The sequence below is a fragment of the Phoca vitulina genome, unplaced genomic scaffold (assembly GCF_004348235.1).
Source record: "Phoca vitulina isolate PV1807 unplaced genomic scaffold, GSC_HSeal_1.0 scaffold21, whole genome shotgun sequence".
In the NCBI taxonomy this organism is placed as follows: domain Eukaryota; kingdom Metazoa; phylum Chordata; class Mammalia; order Carnivora; family Phocidae; genus Phoca; species Phoca vitulina.
In genome coordinates this window covers 7,242,617-7,261,081 of record NW_022589724.1, presented here as the reverse complement: position 1 = coordinate 7,261,081, position 18,465 = coordinate 7,242,617, and the positions used below count along the sequence as shown (strand labels likewise).

General features: G+C 40.2%; 1 protein-coding gene across 3 annotated transcripts in view; it reads right to left on the bottom strand.

The window, feature by feature from the left end:
- The window catches only part of SLC44A1 (solute carrier family 44 member 1), a 196,107-nt gene that overhangs the window by 97,777 nt on the left and 79,865 nt on the right, over window positions 1-18,465 (bottom strand). For all 3 annotated transcript variants that reach the window (XM_032418520.1, XM_032418522.1, XM_032418521.1), the window contains exon 4: window positions 8,629-8,765. In XM_032418520.1, the coding sequence (XP_032274411.1) occupies window positions 8,629-8,765 (137 nt within the window). The remainder of the gene's footprint in view (window positions 1-8,628; window positions 8,766-18,465) is intronic.

Sequence of the window (18,465 nt, the reverse complement as noted above, 5' to 3'; positions counted from 1 at the left end):
AAGATTACAGAGGAAAAAAGTAATACTTCCAAGGCCTTTCTAAGCAATCACTGACAAATTTAGAAATAAAATTCTTTACTCCTAGGCCACAATGCTTCTTCTGTGCCATTCCTAATCATCATAATCAGACAAATATTCAATAAGCTTCTGGGCAAAAAACATACATCCCACAGATATCTCAAAAACATGTTTGAAGAAAAAGATGTTTCTATCACCGACTCTCCAAATCTGCTCTGCCTCCTCCCATATATCTCCTATCCTTGTTAATGGCTCCACCATCCACGAAATCCCCAAGATGAAATGGGAAGTCATCCTGTATCTTCTTCTTTATCCATCATCTTTGGATACCATTCAAGACATTCAAGTTACCAAGTCCTGACCATCAGACCCTTCTATGTTATCTCAGAGCTTCAAGATCTCTTATTGCTTCAAACTACTCTCCCAAAGGGTCTCTTCTCTATATGCTGCACACAACCTTGAGAATGGTCTTTGTAAAATGGTCCTTACTTGTAATACCCTCCTGCTCTCAAGATAATTTCCAAAGTCCTTGGCTTCAAAGCTCTCGTAAGGCAGGCCTCTACCTAAAACTCCAGCCTTATCTTAACATAATAAACCACTTACAATTTTGCTGTTTACAAGCTACCAGGCTTTTTCACACACTGTTGGCTCTGCTTGGACTGTCCATTCCTAACGACCATCTGAGTAAATGTTCAAGTTTGAGCAGAATTTCTACAAACTACTCAAGCCTCACCTCCTTCATTAAGCTTTCTCTGATGCACCCAAAGCTATTTACTGCTTTGTCTATTATAAAACTTAGCATATCATTTTGTAATTTTTTTTAGCTTACATATCATCTCTATTTTTAGAAAGTGAGCTCTTTGAGAACTGGGACGTCATGCCTTCAAAATATGTGGGACCCCTCTCTCCTGGCACATAGATACTACTCAAAAGTCATCTGTTGAATACAACAGACATCCTGACTGGAAAAAAAATAAAATAAAATAACCTATTTTGAATCTCTTACTTTGGTGTTACATGTTATACATAATGTTTATATGCTTTTCACCCCTCACTACAAATTACACTATGTAAAATAGGATTTCTCAACCTTGGTATTATGACATTTTGAGCTGGGCAATTCTTGGTTGTAAGGAGCTGTCCTGTGCATTGCAGGATATTTAGCAGTATCCTTAGTTTCTAGCCACTAGATTCCAGTACCCTCCCCCGACCCTTCACCCAGTTTTGACAATCAAAAATGTCTCCTATCACAACGATATTTGTAGGATATACTAAATTAACAGAAAAGATTCCTTAAAAAACATAATTTAGAAAATTGTAGTTAATAAAAAAGAAAATCTCCCAATGCAGAACAGTGTTCATTACAAAAAACAAATTACACTCCTGTGTGAGGTCCAATGAATTTAACCCCTTTCTCTCCAATTAGGAAAGCACATATATTCATATGCTGGAAGAATACAATTCCCAATTTCAATTTCCAGGAACCAACAAAAAGTATGGACATATTTGTAGTTCCCAAGAAGCACCCATTAACTAGCTGGTGGTATGACATTATCTGTCAACCATTGTCAGCACATACTACACACATAATAAATATTTGCAGAGTGAATTAATTTTGGACATCTATGTGCAACACTTCTAGGTATTGTGGAGGACAATGAAAAGTTTGTCTTCTATCATGCAAGCTCCCTAAAGGGAAATGTACTTTTTCTTTGTTCCTCTGTCATGTATTTCTTGGGTGCTAATTAATTGTCGAATGAAGGAATTATTTAAAATTGCATTATCAAACGTAAGGATTTTTTTCCCCCTTCACAACCAAGCTTCCCTTGCTGGTTTCTGACTTGGAGGCAATTAAAGCAGTTGCTAGGGTTGATCATTTCATTCATTTGTAAATGATATCAAGTCCAATCTTTTGATTCACTGTGCCAAAAAGAATCCATACTAACTGTGTGGTTTAAGTGATATTGTTACTGGCTGGTAAGAAAGAGGGTAATGCTGATCATCTGTTGATACTAACTTTAAACGTAACACCTAGGTAATGATAATCAAGGGCTTATTTCTATTCATAAATTTTATCTGATATATCACATCATCTTTCGAGGTTTTCAAAGACAGAACAATGATCACCGAGAAAGCACCCAGCTCCATGGCCCTACTCAAAGTATGAACATGGTCTACATGGTAGTTCATAAAGCTCTTACTTTTCACAAAATACAGTGCACTGAAGAAGCACTCCCAAATGGGAGTGATTTCTTCCATGCTATAAATGGGACACAAACAAGAAAAATAAGATTTCTATCATTTTACTTCTGTGTTAGAAAAACAAATTAGATATTATAAAAATTTGATAAGAGTAATGCATAAGATAATAAGGTATTCCATGTAAAATATTAGCAGTGACTGAGAATATGCAGTGGGCCCCCAATTTTCAGGTCATTCTTATTTCTAAACTGCTGTTTAGAATTTAGATTTGCAAGTGGAAAGAATAAAATGACACGCAAAGCATCTGGCACTGTGCATGGCACAAAGTAGGTACCAATAAATGGTATGGTGAAACAAGGCAAGGCTCAAGTCTGATTTATCTATTCAGTAGACTCAGGCGCCCATGCTGACCAATGGGGAGAGTGGAGTAAGGTGAAGGATGAACTATGGGCCAAACTTGGATGGGGGAGAGAGGAAGGGAAGGGACTGTCCCAGCAGGCATTACGACCTGATGTGGCCAGGCTGGGTTGAGATGAAAATCTCATATAAAGCTGAAGTTAGGTTCCAAGGTAGGGACGTTCTCTTCCCCCGTACAATGGATACGTTATTTGAGTTTTCAAAAATAATGATAATAAAGTAAGAAGGAAACCTGTTTACCAGAAACTGGAGGGAAGCAAAATTAGAGTAAGATGGAATTCATGCTCTGCTGAAAATAACTCAGGGGAGGGCTCCCACCCGATGATTTCAGTTTTCTCTGTAGGGCACAAGGTGAGGAAAGAGGAAAAACAAGAGGGCTTAGGGAAAAAAAAAGGTTATGAATAATCACGCAGATAGGATGGACAGGAGAGATAAATGAATGACTAAAATGAATTATTGAGAGATGAGAAAGATGGCGACCAAAGATTCACATCAATTCTGGTTAGAATGAAGCTAAACATTTTACCAGCTGGTGGCAACTGACACAGATTCAGAATTGAGCAAAGGATAAAGTGTGCTGAGGGAATGAGAAATTACTAAGTGCTGAGAGAGATGAAGAGGAAAGTCCAGGGGCACCTGGGTGGCTCAGGTGGTCCTGGGATGGAGCCCCACTTTGGGAATCCCTGCTCAGCGGGGAGTCTGCTTCTCCCTCTGCCTCTGCCCCACCCATGCTCTCTCTCTCTCAAATAAATAAAATATTTAAAAAAAAGAGAGAGAGAAAGAGAAGTCCAATGCATTGTTCTTTCAAAACACATGAATAGCTACTATGTGGCGTCCTGTACTAGGGCTTGGATATTCAGAATTGAATAGCATGATCCCACCCCACAGGAAATTCATGCACTACTCAGGTAAATGATAAACAAAGAACCAAAAAAGTTTGGTACTGAGTCCTTATGGTACTTGGCAATTTTAATTTTTAAAAGGCAATTTTTAATTTATTCTCTAGCATCATATTTATATTTGTATCATATAAAAACGACGAACCATAATAATAATAAAGTGTATGCTTGGTCCACCTCCCACCCAACTCATGTACCAGAACTTAGACTTTTACATTCGTCTAAATTCTTCTGCTTGCCTTTTAAAGCTCTTTATAATATGGCAGCATCTCTTCCTAACCATCTCATGTCCAGCTGTTACTTCTAAATTTTCTATTCTAGTCAGACACATTGGACAATGGTGTTCTACAAACTTCAGTGTCCAAGAAAACACTCCTTTTTCTTGTCTGAAAGAAAGAGTTGAGGAAATACTTTTTGCTTAATAAATGCATTTCTTACAAACGTTATTATAGGAACCTAAAAGCTTTCCCTTATAAAGATTTTAAATAATTTGTGAAGGTAATAAAAGCTCACACAAGTGGATAGTTGTAAGTGCTAAAAAGCACTTTCAGATGTTGTCATGGAAACTTAAAACTCTTTGAAAACGATTTATATTATCTTTTTAGTCTGGTAAGTAAACTGTTATTTTACCTTACATTTTTTTTTAAAGATTTTATTTATTTATTTGACAGAGAAAGTGAGAGAGCACAAGCAGGGGGAGCAGCAGAGAGGGAGAAGCTGACTCCCCGCTGAACAGGGAGCCCGACGTGGGGCTCGATCCCAGGACCCTGGGATCATGACCTGAGCCGAAAGCAGACCCTTAACTGACTAAGCCACCCAGGCATGTTTTCATCTTGCAAAACTGAGATTTTATAGCCGGTAGAAACCATCGCCCTATCTTTCTATTACTGGCCTATTTCACCTAGGATAACGACTTCAAGTTTCATCTATGTTGTAGCATATGACACGATTTCCTTGTTTTTCAAGGCTAATATTCCATTGTGGGTATATACCATGTTTTCTTTATCCATTCATCCATCATTAGACATTTAGGTTGCTCTCATCTCTTGGTTATTATGAATAATGCTACAATGAACATGAGTTTGCAAATATCTCTCTGAAATCCTATAACCAATTCTTTCGGATATATACTTAAAAGTGGGATTGTTGGAGGCGCCTGGGTGGCTCAGTCGTTAAGCGTCTGCCTTCGGCTCAGGTCATGATCCCGGGGTCCTGGGATCAAGTCCCACATCAGGCTCCCTGCTCTGCGGGGAGCCTGCTTCTCCCTCTCCCATTCCCCCTGCTTGTGTTCCCTCTCTCACTGTGTCTCCCTCTGTCAAATAAATAAATAAAATCTTAAAAAAAAAAAGTGGGATTGTTGGCTCATATGGTAATCTACTTTCTATAAGGCTTTCTAAAAGAGTTTTAAGGTTCACAACAAAATTGAGAGGCAGGTACAAAGGTTTCCCACATACCTCCTGCCCCCACACATGCACAGCCTCCTCCATTAAAACCTCCCCATCAGAGCGGTACATCTGATACCACTGATGAGCCTACATTGACACATCATAATCACCCAAAGTCCCTAGTCCTATGGGCATGGACAAATGTATAATGACAAGAATCCATCACTATAGTATCATACAAAGTATTTTCACTGCCCTAAAAATCCTCTGTGGTAATTCTATTTTTGATTTTTTAAGGAAACTCCAATCTCTTTTCCACAGCGGACATACAATTCTATATTCCTGCCAATGATGCTCAAAGATTCCCATTTATCCATAACTTCACCAACATTTGTTATTTTCTGTTTTGTGATGTTTGGGTTTTTCTCTGTAGAAGTTGTCCTAATGGGTATACACTGTGGTTTATATTTGCATTTCCCGTATGATTAGTAGATTGAGCATCTTTTCATGTCATTATTGGCCTATCATGTATCTTCTCTGAAGAAATGTCTATTCAAGTCCTTTAGCCATTTTTAATTGGGTTGCTGTTGTTTTTTTTTTTTTCTTGAGTTGTAGGAATTCTTTATATATTCTGGGTATTAACCCTTTATCAGATATATGATTTGCAAATCTTTTTTCTCCTATTCCATGGGTTACCTTTTCACTCTGCTGACTGTGTCCTTGGATGCACATTAGTTTTAAATTTTGATGTAGTCCAATTTATCTATTCTTTTTCTTTTGTTGACTGTGCTTTTGGTTCATATCCAAGAAATTATTGCCAATATATTGTCATGAAGTTTTCCCCTATGTTTTCTTCTAAGAGCTTTATAGTTTGCTCCTACATTCCGACTCGGTCATGGATTTTGAACAACTCTCTCTTAGAGGGTTGGAAATTTCCCACTTAAACTTAAAACCATCTGCTCCTTCCAAATCATTATGCACCTCAAATGATGGAAAGACAAAAGAGGAAGAATGCAAAAAACAAAGAATTCTCTCAGTGACAAGAACAATGTTGGAATTAAATTTTACCAGGTCCAGTATTAAGTCACCAATCCAAAGAACAATATAGATTTTTTTTTTTTTTTGAGAAATTCAGAATTTTCAACTTAGGGTTGCTATTAAAGTAAAGGTATTTGTGTCCTTCCACCAAAGGCTCCCTTCTCTATTATAATTTCAGAGTTTTTCTATTGCTTTTTAAAATATTTATCCTCTCTATCCTCCACTGCTGTGCTTCTTGACGCTGCCATTATTAATACTTTTTTTTATGCTTAACACGTTGACTTATTTTGCAAACAGCTGCCTCAAAAGCCTAAGGGTGCCTGTGGAGTTAGGCACCAATTTAAGAAGTCTGTTTTCTGGAATAATATTTATTCGTTAATATTCTTGAACACCTGCTTTGTGTAAGACACTATGAAAAAAACAAAGCTGCAAAACTCACCAGAAAGGTCTTATAAACTGGCCTTAATAGGCCATACTCAGTATCATAATCACTTAGAAGGATAATGGCCTGGAAATAAACATACCAGCAGGGCAGCATGGGGCATTTCTCCCCAGCGGATCATCACAGCAGGCAATACAGCCGACAAGGAACTAACTCTCTTCTGGCCCTCCAGAGGACATGTCAGGTTCAAGGGACCAAGACTCACACCCAGTGGGTTCAAGAAAACGTGTCAGAAGATAGTTTGACACTAGATCCTAGCTTTGAATGCCAAAGTAAGACATACAGTGTTTTATTTTATTTTTTATTTATTTTATTTTATTTTATTTTATTTTATTTTATTTTATTTTATTTTTTACCCCTGATGACTTCTGAGTAAGGGATTAATATGATTGAAGCTCTAGCAAAATTAATACGGCAGCAGTATGTAAGGGGCTAGAAGTAGAGAGAGACTGTAGGCAGGAAGACTATTACATTCCATTGGGGGAATAATAACATTAATAGTAGTAATGTAACAGCAGTAACCAATACTTTATTTATTTTTTTAGCAATTTACTATTTGCTAGACTCTCTTCTAAGCATTTTTCATGTATGAGGTCCTTGTAACAACCTATGAAATAGTTTTCATACAAATATTATCCCCTTTATAAATGGGGAAGCTGAGGCATCTAGCGATCAAGTAACTTGCCCAGGGTCTCATGGCTAATAAGTGGCAGGACCAACATTTGAACCAAGATAATCTGGTTCCAGAGCCTATACTCTTAATGACTCAACACTACCACCTCCCAATGTGTATGCTCACATTGTCTAAGATTTTAGAAAAACCCATAAGGGATAATTCGTTTCTCCCTAAGAAACCTGATAAAGACAGGGCCAACAGTTCTAGTATTAGACTCACCAAATCAATACAGGTAAGGATATCATGTGGGAATAAAAAATGAGATCTTAAAGGGTAGCTGGTACCTCTTTATTCAGTGCCCACAAAGTACCAAGGATTCATGCATCATCTCATTTAATCCTCCCAACCACCTATGAAGGAGGCATTATTTTTAATTCACTTTTTTTTTCAGATGAGGAAATCTAGTTCAGAGAGGCTTCTGTCCCTCATTACAGAGCCAGTTAGTGGGGTGACAGCAGATTTAGAATCCAGGGTCACATTAATCTCATGCTCTTCCCACTATCTCACGCTGAGGGCATGAAGTGAGAGGACAGGAATATGGCCAGTCTTGAAGGATGCGGTCCTTCTGCCCTCAAAAGGCCAGCAACCAATCGGGAAGACTCTGGAGTCATGTAGAGGTGTGTGAGCAGGTATGTTCCCAAGCTGTCTCTTTACCCAGCTAGAAGTTATCCTGAGTGGATCCAGGAGTCAGTCCTTGTTCCAAGGAACCAGAACTAGCCTGTAAACTCAGGCAGGGCTAAGGCAGCTCTGGGGAGTCCAACACACAAAATGCAAACATGAAACCTCATGGAAGTTCAAAAACACAGGCTAGCAGTTTGTGGCCCTCCACGAAGAGAGGTTAAAAATAAAATTCTCTGAAGAGAACTGAGGATAGCACCTGGAAATGAGAAACCCAAGGGAATGGAGTCAGAGGTCAGGAAATTGACTATGTTTGTTTTCTCAGCTAATTCCCATATGTTTAACCTCAGAGTTTCTCAAAACTTTTCCCTTAGAAAAATTCTTATGAGACAGCATTAAATTTAAAAAAGCAAAACAAACCAACACAATTGAAAGATGGTAGAATTTTGGTTTTTACTTCATGTTCCTTTTCCTGAATTTTTCAAATTTCTACTATAAGAACATATATTACATTGTTATCCAGGGATAAAAATAAAATATGCGAATTGAGATACTTTTAATCAATACTTAGGAAGAGAAAAAGAAAAAACCCAATTTCACAAAGAGTAGTCTAGTAATTCCCAAATGCACAAAGAGGCTACATCAAAATCACCTGAGACATTGTTAAAAAGAAAAAAAAAATTTCCAGAACCCAAAGACCTACTCAGTCAGAATTTCCCTGGGTAGAACCTAAGCATCTGGAGTTTTAACAAGCTCCCCAGGTGACTCTCATCTTTTCCACCAAGGAAGTCCAAAAGCACTTTCAATTCTCTTTCTCTTTTTAAGGTTCTTTGATGATTTCTTTAACACTAGTTATACTGGAAAGCAAACACACAATATTTAACAGTGAGAGTAAGTGACCGGGGTGAGGACTCGGATGGCCTCATGTCTCACCATTCGTCTCCGCAAACTTCTGAACCTCACTCAGGGTTTTCAGCTCTTGTCTTGGACATGCTGTTACACACAGTGCTACAGACCTGATCTTCCGGTTTATCAAGTCCAGATTGCATGGATCCAAAAAGAACACATACCTAAAGCATGGAGAAGAATATCGAGATGTTATTTCACAAGAACACATTCTGGTTCACGGCCTAATTTGACTAAGCCTAAAAGCAAAGAACATCTATTCTATTCTATACTCCTTCACAAATTTTATCAAAGATGAACAGATATTTCACAAATCTAATCACAGATTTTCTTTTTAATTAATTGCTTGTAAATATACTGTGAACAGTGGTGACTAAAGGAACTATAGGACTCACATTTGTCATGATGTATTTTTCCAATATTTAAATTTTTGTAATGTATACTTTATAATTAGAAATTACTTTAGTTTTTTAAATAATTAATTTGTTTTATTTTTTGCCAAACCTGTGCCCTAAAAATTACTAGAATATCCCAAGACTGCTATATAACATGAATTGTAGTTTATATATAAACTTTAGTAATAAAAATATAATTATATACAAAATATAAAATTATAAAAATGAATATATAAACTTTTGCTAAGGAATATATAATTATAAAAATGAATTGTAAAATTGTATAAAATTGAACATATAAAGCTGAATGGAGACTAGAGGGAAATACACCAACATTTTAACTACAGTCATCTCTGGATATTAGAATAAAGTGATTTTAATCTCTTTCTTTCACTTTTCAGAATTCTCATTTTCTAGAAATGTAAATGACTTTGAGTTGAGATAACTACAGTAAATATTGTTTATTAAAAGGTCCGTTACATATCAACAAAGTAATGCCCAAATCTTAAATTATCCCTTTTGTATCCTATATACATTTATATTTTAGAAAAGGAAAGATTAATCAGAAATTACACTGAAACAGACTTTTTTTTTTAATGTTAAAAAGGAGGGTGGCTCAGTAGGTTAAGCGTCTGCCTTCAGCTCAGGTCATGATCCCAGGGTCCTGGGATCGAGCCCTGCATCATCTGGCTCCCTGCTCAGCAGAGAGCCTGCTTTTCCCTCTCCCTCTGCCCCTTCCCCCTTGCTCGTGCTCTCTGTCTCTCTCTGACTCTCTCTCACATAAATAAATAAAATCTTAAAAAAAAAAAGAAGAAAAGAAAAAATATCAAGTCAAAGCATATGCTGGGATGGACGATATAAAAGGATACTGGAAAAAAAATTCAATAGAAAAAACAAAGTGTGAATATCAAGGGGAGGGGGACCTGAGAGGCCTTTGCAGGTGGAGTAATATTGCACACTGCAGAGGAGCTGGGGACCAGGAACCCAGAACGGAGGTCGGGGATGAGCTACCAACCACCAAACTGAAAAAAAAAAAAAAAAGAGTATTTTATAACTGTGTTAGTGACTCCAATACCATTCATGTTCTACATAGATAAAAGGAAGAAAAGATGCCAAGCAGAAAGATGGTATTTGGAAGTGGAATTCAGATGGCTCCTGTGCCTGATGGCCAGGAACGAGCGCCCGGAGAAAACTCTCCAATCACCTTTGTGTAGAAACAAGTGCCCCCTTGCTGACGCTCCCTCTATCTGTCCTTGTATGGGAGTGAGCATGCCCTGCTTGGGGCTCTGTGCAAGGACCGGCACAAAGCCAGCCCCAGGGCAGGGCACACACAGGGCCTTGAGGAAGGTGTCATAAAAACTTGGAATCATTTACCACCACCAACCATGGATACTGTTAACACTACTGATAAAAATAATGGTAGCCAACATTTATTGAGTAACTACTACGTACCAGATGCTGCATTAATAAACCTTTTGCACATATCAACTCACTTATCACACAATCCTCACAACAATCCTGTTATCTGTTTTTGTAGGGGTGAGCAGTGGGGGGCAGTGGAGCTGGGGTGGGGAGAGGAATTAAGTGCACAGTTCTAAGCGATGAGCAATGCCTGGAGAAATACCTGGAGAAATCACAGGACAATAGAAAAATGGGTTCCAGGAAAAGGAGAAAGCCAGAGGCTTCTGGGGCCTTGGATGAGTGACACTGCCTTTCACAGCCTGCTGAGAACAGATACCTTGTCTGATTGTCCTGCAGGATTCTGCCCCCTCCAAGGCCAAGAATGTCCTCACTATATTTCCAGCTGCTTCTGCACACTCTTGATTTATCCTAGTGACTGGGCAGCAGCCTTGTACCAAGCCTGGGTCAGACCCATTTGAGCCTGCTTTCTGGGTCTCTTTCTTAGTCGTTTTCTGACCTTGGGGAATATAGTTATCCTTCTGAGCCTCAGTTTCCTTATCTATAAAACTGCATATTCATGACTTTATTTGATCCTCACAACAACTTTATGAGCTAGAGGCCATTACCATTTCACAGAGGACAAAATTGAGGCCCCCAGGAACTAACTACGTGGCCCAAGAGAGCTAGTAGATGCCAGAGCATGAATTCAAACCTAGTCCTTCTGATTTGGAGTTTCACCCTCTGTCCAACCTGCTCTAGTCCCAAAATATTTCCTACAAAATAATAAATCATTGTTACTGTTCTATATTAACTCTGAATATTGTTTCCACCATCCTGAAGTTCGTTCAATCCATGGCAACATGTTTGGAAGTAATTAAATTTTAACTAAATGGCATTTAACTGAATATTTACAGAGTAGGAAAAGTGCATGTGTCAAACAGACAAATTTATGATTCATTAAAACTGCACTTTCTTGCCTTTTGATTTAAAAATGCCCTTAGCCAGGTAAATAAATCCTTACATTAGTTTCAGTTTTCACTTCAAACAAAATGAACTGTATTTGCCAATTTCATTTTTTTGAGATGAAACAAATACCCAACTCTCAAATAAGCATGACACTGGCAGGCCAGATTATTTTAACTAACAAATCTACGGATAAGTGGGTTTTTTTTTTTTAACCGAGAAGGTGAAAGATACCAGGTAGGAGGCTATAAAACATCTTTAAAAGGTTTCTTAAAAACAGCCTACCCTGACTCTGCCACTGGGTAAACGGTTGGGAAGGGGTTGGGGCACATGGATTTGTGATTACACACCCTGGCTCCCATGCTCCATCCTTTCAAGGTGGAGAACCACTGTCACAGATAAGCAATAAACTGGAGTGAAAAGCAAATTTTCATCGCTGTCCTCAGTGAGTCTTCTACTAGACCGTCTAACAACTTAAAAACAGCTTTAAGTTTCACATCCTGTAGAGGAGCAGGAATGAATAAAATACCAAAAGTGTGAATGAAAGTAGGGAGAGACACGAAAAGAGAAAAACACTTTCACACCCTGAACAGCCCAGACACCTGTGGCCATTGTCACATACGACAGGCATGCAGCATCATCACATGGTACCAGGAACACATTTGCAAAGAGGACTGCAGAACAACCTAAGCGAGCTTTGAACTTTGAAGTTAGAGGAATGGCAAAACATGCTAAAGACTGAACTGTAAAGCGAACACTACAGAGGAGAGCAGGTAAGGCATATAAGTATATATTATAGTCGAGATGGTTCCTGGGAACTACTGAAGGTGAGAAACAGATAAATTCATTTTCAATCGAAATTCTTTAAATACAGCTTATCCCCAAAAAGACAGGACAGGAGAGAGATCTAAAGATAATGTCTATGGACACAGTAAACTCGTGGGGACAGATGCACCAAAGTCGACGACAAGGCAGTAAGGCATGAAAGTTCGGGAAAGCGGTGACTTTTGAAGCTGAGCTCAGGGCAGGGCAGTGAACACTGAGTGAGCCGATGCAGAGAAGGATTGCCAGAGATGGCTTACACTGCTTTAAACTTCTATTTTGCTTTCATTTTCTTCAAGGAAGATAGGGCAAGGTAGAGAATATAAGATTTACCGAGAATTTACTTTGGGCCACCAAGCATCTTCAGCACTGTCCTCACACATCCTAACTCAACAAGAGGGAACTGAGATTTACAAGTTGGGCAAGCAACCAAAGACCACACTGCCTTGAACCCTGGGGGGACTGACTCCCAAGAGCTGCTCTTCCCGCCACTAGCTCTCCAATTTAAAATGGAAACTGAGAATAAAGGTAATGGCAAGTGAGTTACAGACCAATCACACAGTGCCGTCCTTTATGTGGTATGCTACACTCCCATGATAAGAATTACATAGCATGGGGGCGCCTGGGTGGCTCAGTTGGTTAAGCATCTGCCTTCGGCTCAGGTCATGATCTCAGAGTTCTGGGATTGAGCCCCATATCGGGCTCCCTGCACAGTGGAGAGTCTACTTCTCCCTCTTCTCTCTGCCGCTCCCCCCCCCCCCCCCCTGTTTTCCCCCCCTCTCTCCCAAATAAAGAAATAAAATATTAAAAAAAAAAAAAGAATTATATAGGATGATCCGGAAACACCTCATTCACTCAACAAAAACTACAAAGTGTTTATTATGTATCTACTCATGGGCTAGGCCTGGGGATACAAAATTCATTAAAGAAAAACAACAACAACCAGTTCTTAAATGCAAATAACTTACAGCCTAGAGAGGAAGAAACAAAAATACAGTCATTTCCACATCATGTGATACGTGGCAAGGTTGAGATGGCAGAGGAAACAGTGGAATTCTGCACAGAGCGTAAGGGGTTAGAGGAAGCACGCTACTGGGCAAGAGGCAGCATCTAAGCCACGTTTTGAAAATGAGTAGGAATTTTCCAGACAGATGGGGAAGGGAGCGTTCTGGGCAGACGAAACTGCGTGTATAAAAGGACAGAAGCATGAAAGAGCATATTTAAGGAACTGCAAATAATTTGATAAGGTGAACTACGGGATGGGACATCAAAGGGCTACGCCCAAGGAGAAACAGGGGACGGAAGAAGTAGCCATCCCTCGAACCTGAAGGCCCTGAGAGCTCCCCCGCATCGGGGCATGTGATTTCAATAGTCTCGGCACACGGATGCCCTGGCGTCACCAGCCCCTCGGGCGGGAGGCGGGAGAGGGGAAGGCTGGGGCAGCGGGGACCCGCGGCGCTGCTCCAGAGCCGAGCCCCGGCCATTAAACTGCCTCCGGCTGCCATGGCAACTCTGCGGCAAGGCTTTTTGGAGCAAAAAAGTGGCAAAACAGATACTAGTCTGCTGGCCACCTCCTGCCAAATCTGGCTTCTCTCCTCTCTAATCAGGACGGAAGCACTGCGGCACTACAGCTGGAAAGCTGGCTGGAAAATCCCTCCATCCATCGCCTTCTGCGTTAGTGAGTCCTGACACGTGTTTTTCCCCAGAGGAGAATAGAAATGGAGTCCGATCATTTTTCCAATTATTACCTCATATCAATTTACAGTTTATAGCCCCTCTCCACAGAGCATGCTGCCATTAGTGAATCACACCAAAAGGAAAAACACAACAGCCTCGCGGAGGCTTCTCCTATTGCTAAATATAGACTTCAGAGAGCCCTGGATCTCTGCTCCGCCCGCAGGGGAACGGGGCCAGAGGAGGCCTCTTACTTCCTGTGTGGGGTGCCAGCGAGGCTAGTCCAGCCATCCCACCGGGCTGGGACCCAACTGCACCATGGAGGGCTGTGCCACACAGGACAGAGCTATGCAGCGTGCACACCACAGTCCACAAAAAACCCAAACGAACCCAACACACACTAACCCAACAAACCGACGTGACACACAATTAACTAAAACCCCACTGGCCCTCCACTTTCTGGAACAAAGCCAGGGGGAGAGGGCGAAACATGTTGAAAGCAGTGATTTATCTTCAAAACTGTCACTCTAGATAGCGGCTGAGAGAACAGTACAATGTTTATGATGCCACCAAGACCGCAAGAACACTAAGGAACAGAGAAAAAGGGCGGAGGTGAACTGTGGGCAACCTGACCCATGAGGCCGATGACAGCGACGCCCCGCTTTCCCACTGCCTCCCGCCCCAGTCTCAATGAGGAAGAGAAAAAATGTCCCCGGAGGTAGCACTTGATAAAGAAATGCCTCACCATGCACCTCAGCAGCCTGGCAGCCTCCTATGCGAGCACGTCTGTAGCCCTCGATTCATAGGTAACTGCTAAGAAGGGAAAATGTCATAGTCATTTCTGGTAAATTCACAGCACTGAGAGCTAAAAACAGCTTTCAACGGTGGAGGAAGCCCAGGGATCAGATGAAGACAGGGACACTCGGAGATGTTTACCGCTCAGACCTCACCTCCCACAGGTCTCCTTTCTGTTCCTCACTCTCAGCTTACTTGCACCTAGAAGCCTTAGCACTTCTATCTGCCTGGAGTGTTCTTCCTCCAGAGAGCAGCACAGCTACTGGACTCCCCGTCACTTGCTTCAAGTCTTCACTCAAAAGTCACCCTCTCAATGATGGTGGGGCCGCCGCCTATCTGAAATGCTGTCTCTCCACTCCGATGGGCGTTATCCATCTTTCCTGCTTTCTCTGTTTCTCTTTAGCACTCATACTCACTAATACACTGTACATTTATTTTACTTATTTATTGGTTTATTATCTGTCTCCACCCATAGAGTATCAGCTCCCCAAAGGCACAAATATTTGCTGTCTTCTTCATCACTATATCCCTGGTGCCTAAAACAGTGCCTGGAATAAAGAAGGAGTTCCTAACTTATTTGTTGAGTTAACACATGGATGGTAACTGTGTAAGATTTTGCCAAGTGGAGCAGAGGGTAGAGGGAAGGTAAGGAAGAAGATATTTTAGGTAGAAGGAAACAGTCTCATTCATTCAACAGAAACTTATCAAACACCCCTGCCAGGTGCAGGGCTAAATATGCAGTCACGATGCCATGATAAGTGAGACCAACATAAAAAGTGTCTCCCTTCCCATGATAAGTGAGACCAACACAAAAAGTGTCTTCCTTCCCCTCTGGTAGTCCAGAGAGAGTAGGGAGGTAATTACAAAAGCATATAAATGCTATTGTAGAGAAAAGATAAGAGAATGCCTCCAAAGGGCCCCGTGAATGGACAGGTGTCCAGAAGAAGGGAAATCTAAAGCCAGGACCTAAAGAATGAGTAAGAGTTTGCAAGGTGTGGAGGAAAGGAGGCAGAAAAAAGAGGAGCCCATGAAAAGACATAAAAGTGAGACACAGCATGGTGTAACAGAGAAAATGGAAAACGTCAGGGTGGTTGAAATGGACTGTGATAAAGAACCAAATGGCCGGACAGGCAAGCTGGAGCTGGATCATAAAAGCCTCATAGGTGGTATCAAAGAGGTCAGAAACTTTGGAGTTCATCCTAAAGACACTGGGGAGCCATTGAGGGTTCACCAGCTGTAATGTGGGGAATGAATTAAAGGGGAGCAAGAGAGAAAGTAAGGAGACTGAATCTCTACCTAGAGGATGACTTCGACTAGGGTGGGAGGGGGAACAAAAATGAGATTTCAGAAACATTGAGACACAATTAAGAAAACCTGATGACTGATTATATGTGGAGGGAGGGAAGAAATTAAGTGTGATACTTATTTACAGAAAAAATTAAGAAAGGCAGAAATTAAGAATGATCTGATTTAGACTAGGGTAGCCAGGGCGTTCTGGTTTGGACTCCTGTTCAGTAAGACACACATCTCAAGAGGAGGAGTAGAGTTTGGAGAGATAAGATCATGTTCTAACTGTAGACAGTGTGAGTCTGGAGTGTCTCTGGAGTGTCCAAGTGGACCTGGACAGTTGGCTGGAATGTTCTGGCAGAGAAATTTGGACAAGAGATAGAGACTGTGGAATTACCAGCATATAAATGATAACCTCACCCCCATGAGTGTATGAGATCACCAAAGTGAGTGTGCAGAGTTCAGATTCTGATCCTTGGTGAAATCTGTGACCCTCTTGAAATAGTAAGCAAAATTTGGTACACAAATTCACATGCAGTTTTCTGAAGAGAGATTTCTTACTTATAGTTTTGATCAGATTGTCAAAGCCCCCCAAAGAGATTAAAAGTCAAGTAAAATGAGCAAAGAGCCAAAACAAAGGCATGGAACTGAAAAGTCATGGGGAAAAAACGATTCTACTATTTAGCTAAGTGTCTGTCTTCTCCTTATGCATATACTATAAAGGGAGAAATAATCGCCAGAATGGTAACCAAGAGCTCGGCAGCAAATTGTGTTCCTCATACTAAACTGAGACAAAAAAGCAAATTAAAACACCTTTTTAAAAAAGATTTTATTTTTAAGTAATCTCTATACCCAACATGGGGCCTGAACTCACAACCCCGAGATCAAGAGTCACACGCTCCACTGACTGAGCCAGCCAGGTGTCCCTAAAATACCTTTTAAAAATAATTCACAAGAGCTTTAGGAAAGAGAAGTTCTCTATTTACTCTAGTCAACTGGAATAACACCCCAGCCCCAAGTTCACCAGTAATACCACACAGTCACAGGAAGCATTCTCAAAATCAACTTGTTCCAGCACTCAGGCTGAGAAATAGTATGTGCTAAGAGTCAATGACCAGAGATTTTTCTTTTTAGTTTAATAGCTTTATTGAGATGTAACTTACATGCCATAAAATTTCCTGTAAACTGTACAGTTCAAAGTTTTGTACAATTCAGTTCAACTGAATATTTTTAAGTATATTTCACAGAGTTGTTTATCCATCACCACAATCTAATTTTAGAACATTTCATTACCCCAAAAAGAAATCTCATACCATTAACAGTCATTCCCCATTCCCCCACTTTCTAACCCCTAGCCTTAGGCAACCATGAATATACTCTCTATCTCTAAAGATTTGTCTATTCTGGACAGTTCATATAAATGGTTTCATAGAATATATGGTCTTTTGTGACTGGCTGCTTCTACTTAGCAGGATGTTTTCAAGTTTTGTCCATGTCATTCCTCTTTATGGCTGAATAATACTATGTTGTATGGCTAGAACACATTTTGTTTATCCATTCATCAGTTGGTGCACATTTATGTTGTTTTCCCTTTTGGGCTATGAGGAATAATGCTGCTATGAACATTTGTATACAAGCCTTCGTATGGATGTATGTTTTTATGGATATATGGTTTTATTTCTCTTGGGTAGATAACAAGGAGTGGAATTGCTGGGTCAAATGGTAACTCTGTATTTAATATTTTGAGGACCTGTCAGACTTTTCCATAGCAGGTGCTCCATTTAATGTTCAGACCAGCAATGTATGAGGGATCCAATTTTTCCACATCCTTGCCAACACTTGCAACCATGTCTTTTTTTACCATACCCATTCTAGTGGATGTGAAGTAGTAACTCATTGTGGTTTTGATTTGCATTTCCTTGATGACTCATGATGTTGAACATCTTTTCATGGGTTTTCTGGCCATTCACCCCTCTTTTTTTGAGAAATGTCCATTCAGATCCTCTGCCCGTCACAGACTTCTTTTTAGTCTTTTGAGAAGGACACAGTAAGAGGCAGGCACTAGATATTATCACAAGAGTATGAAAAAATTATAAGAGAAAATAAGGATGAAAGTAAAGAAAGAAAAGCAGTTAGGAGAAAGTACAGGAGTCAAAGAACCAAAGGCCAAAGAATGGCTCCAGGAGGCAAAGAAGAACACACAAGACGTTAAGAGAGAAGGCTGTGGTCAGAGTGGGGAGTTCTTGAATTAGTTTCAATTGATTTTATAGGTGGAGCGATAAAGGGTGATGACCAAAAACCAAGCTGTGACTACGGAAGAGTGAATCCTGAAAGCCCCCACTGAGAGGAAAATTCAGAGTTCCCAGGGCTAGCGTGAGAATCAATGAAACAGAATACGTGAAAGTGCTTTGTGAACTCCACAAATGGAAACTTGGCTAAATGAGCTGTTTTCCTCATCTGGGTTAAAAAGGGAAGAAGCTTTGATAAGTAACTTTGAAACTTGTTTTGCAAAATAATAATAATGAAA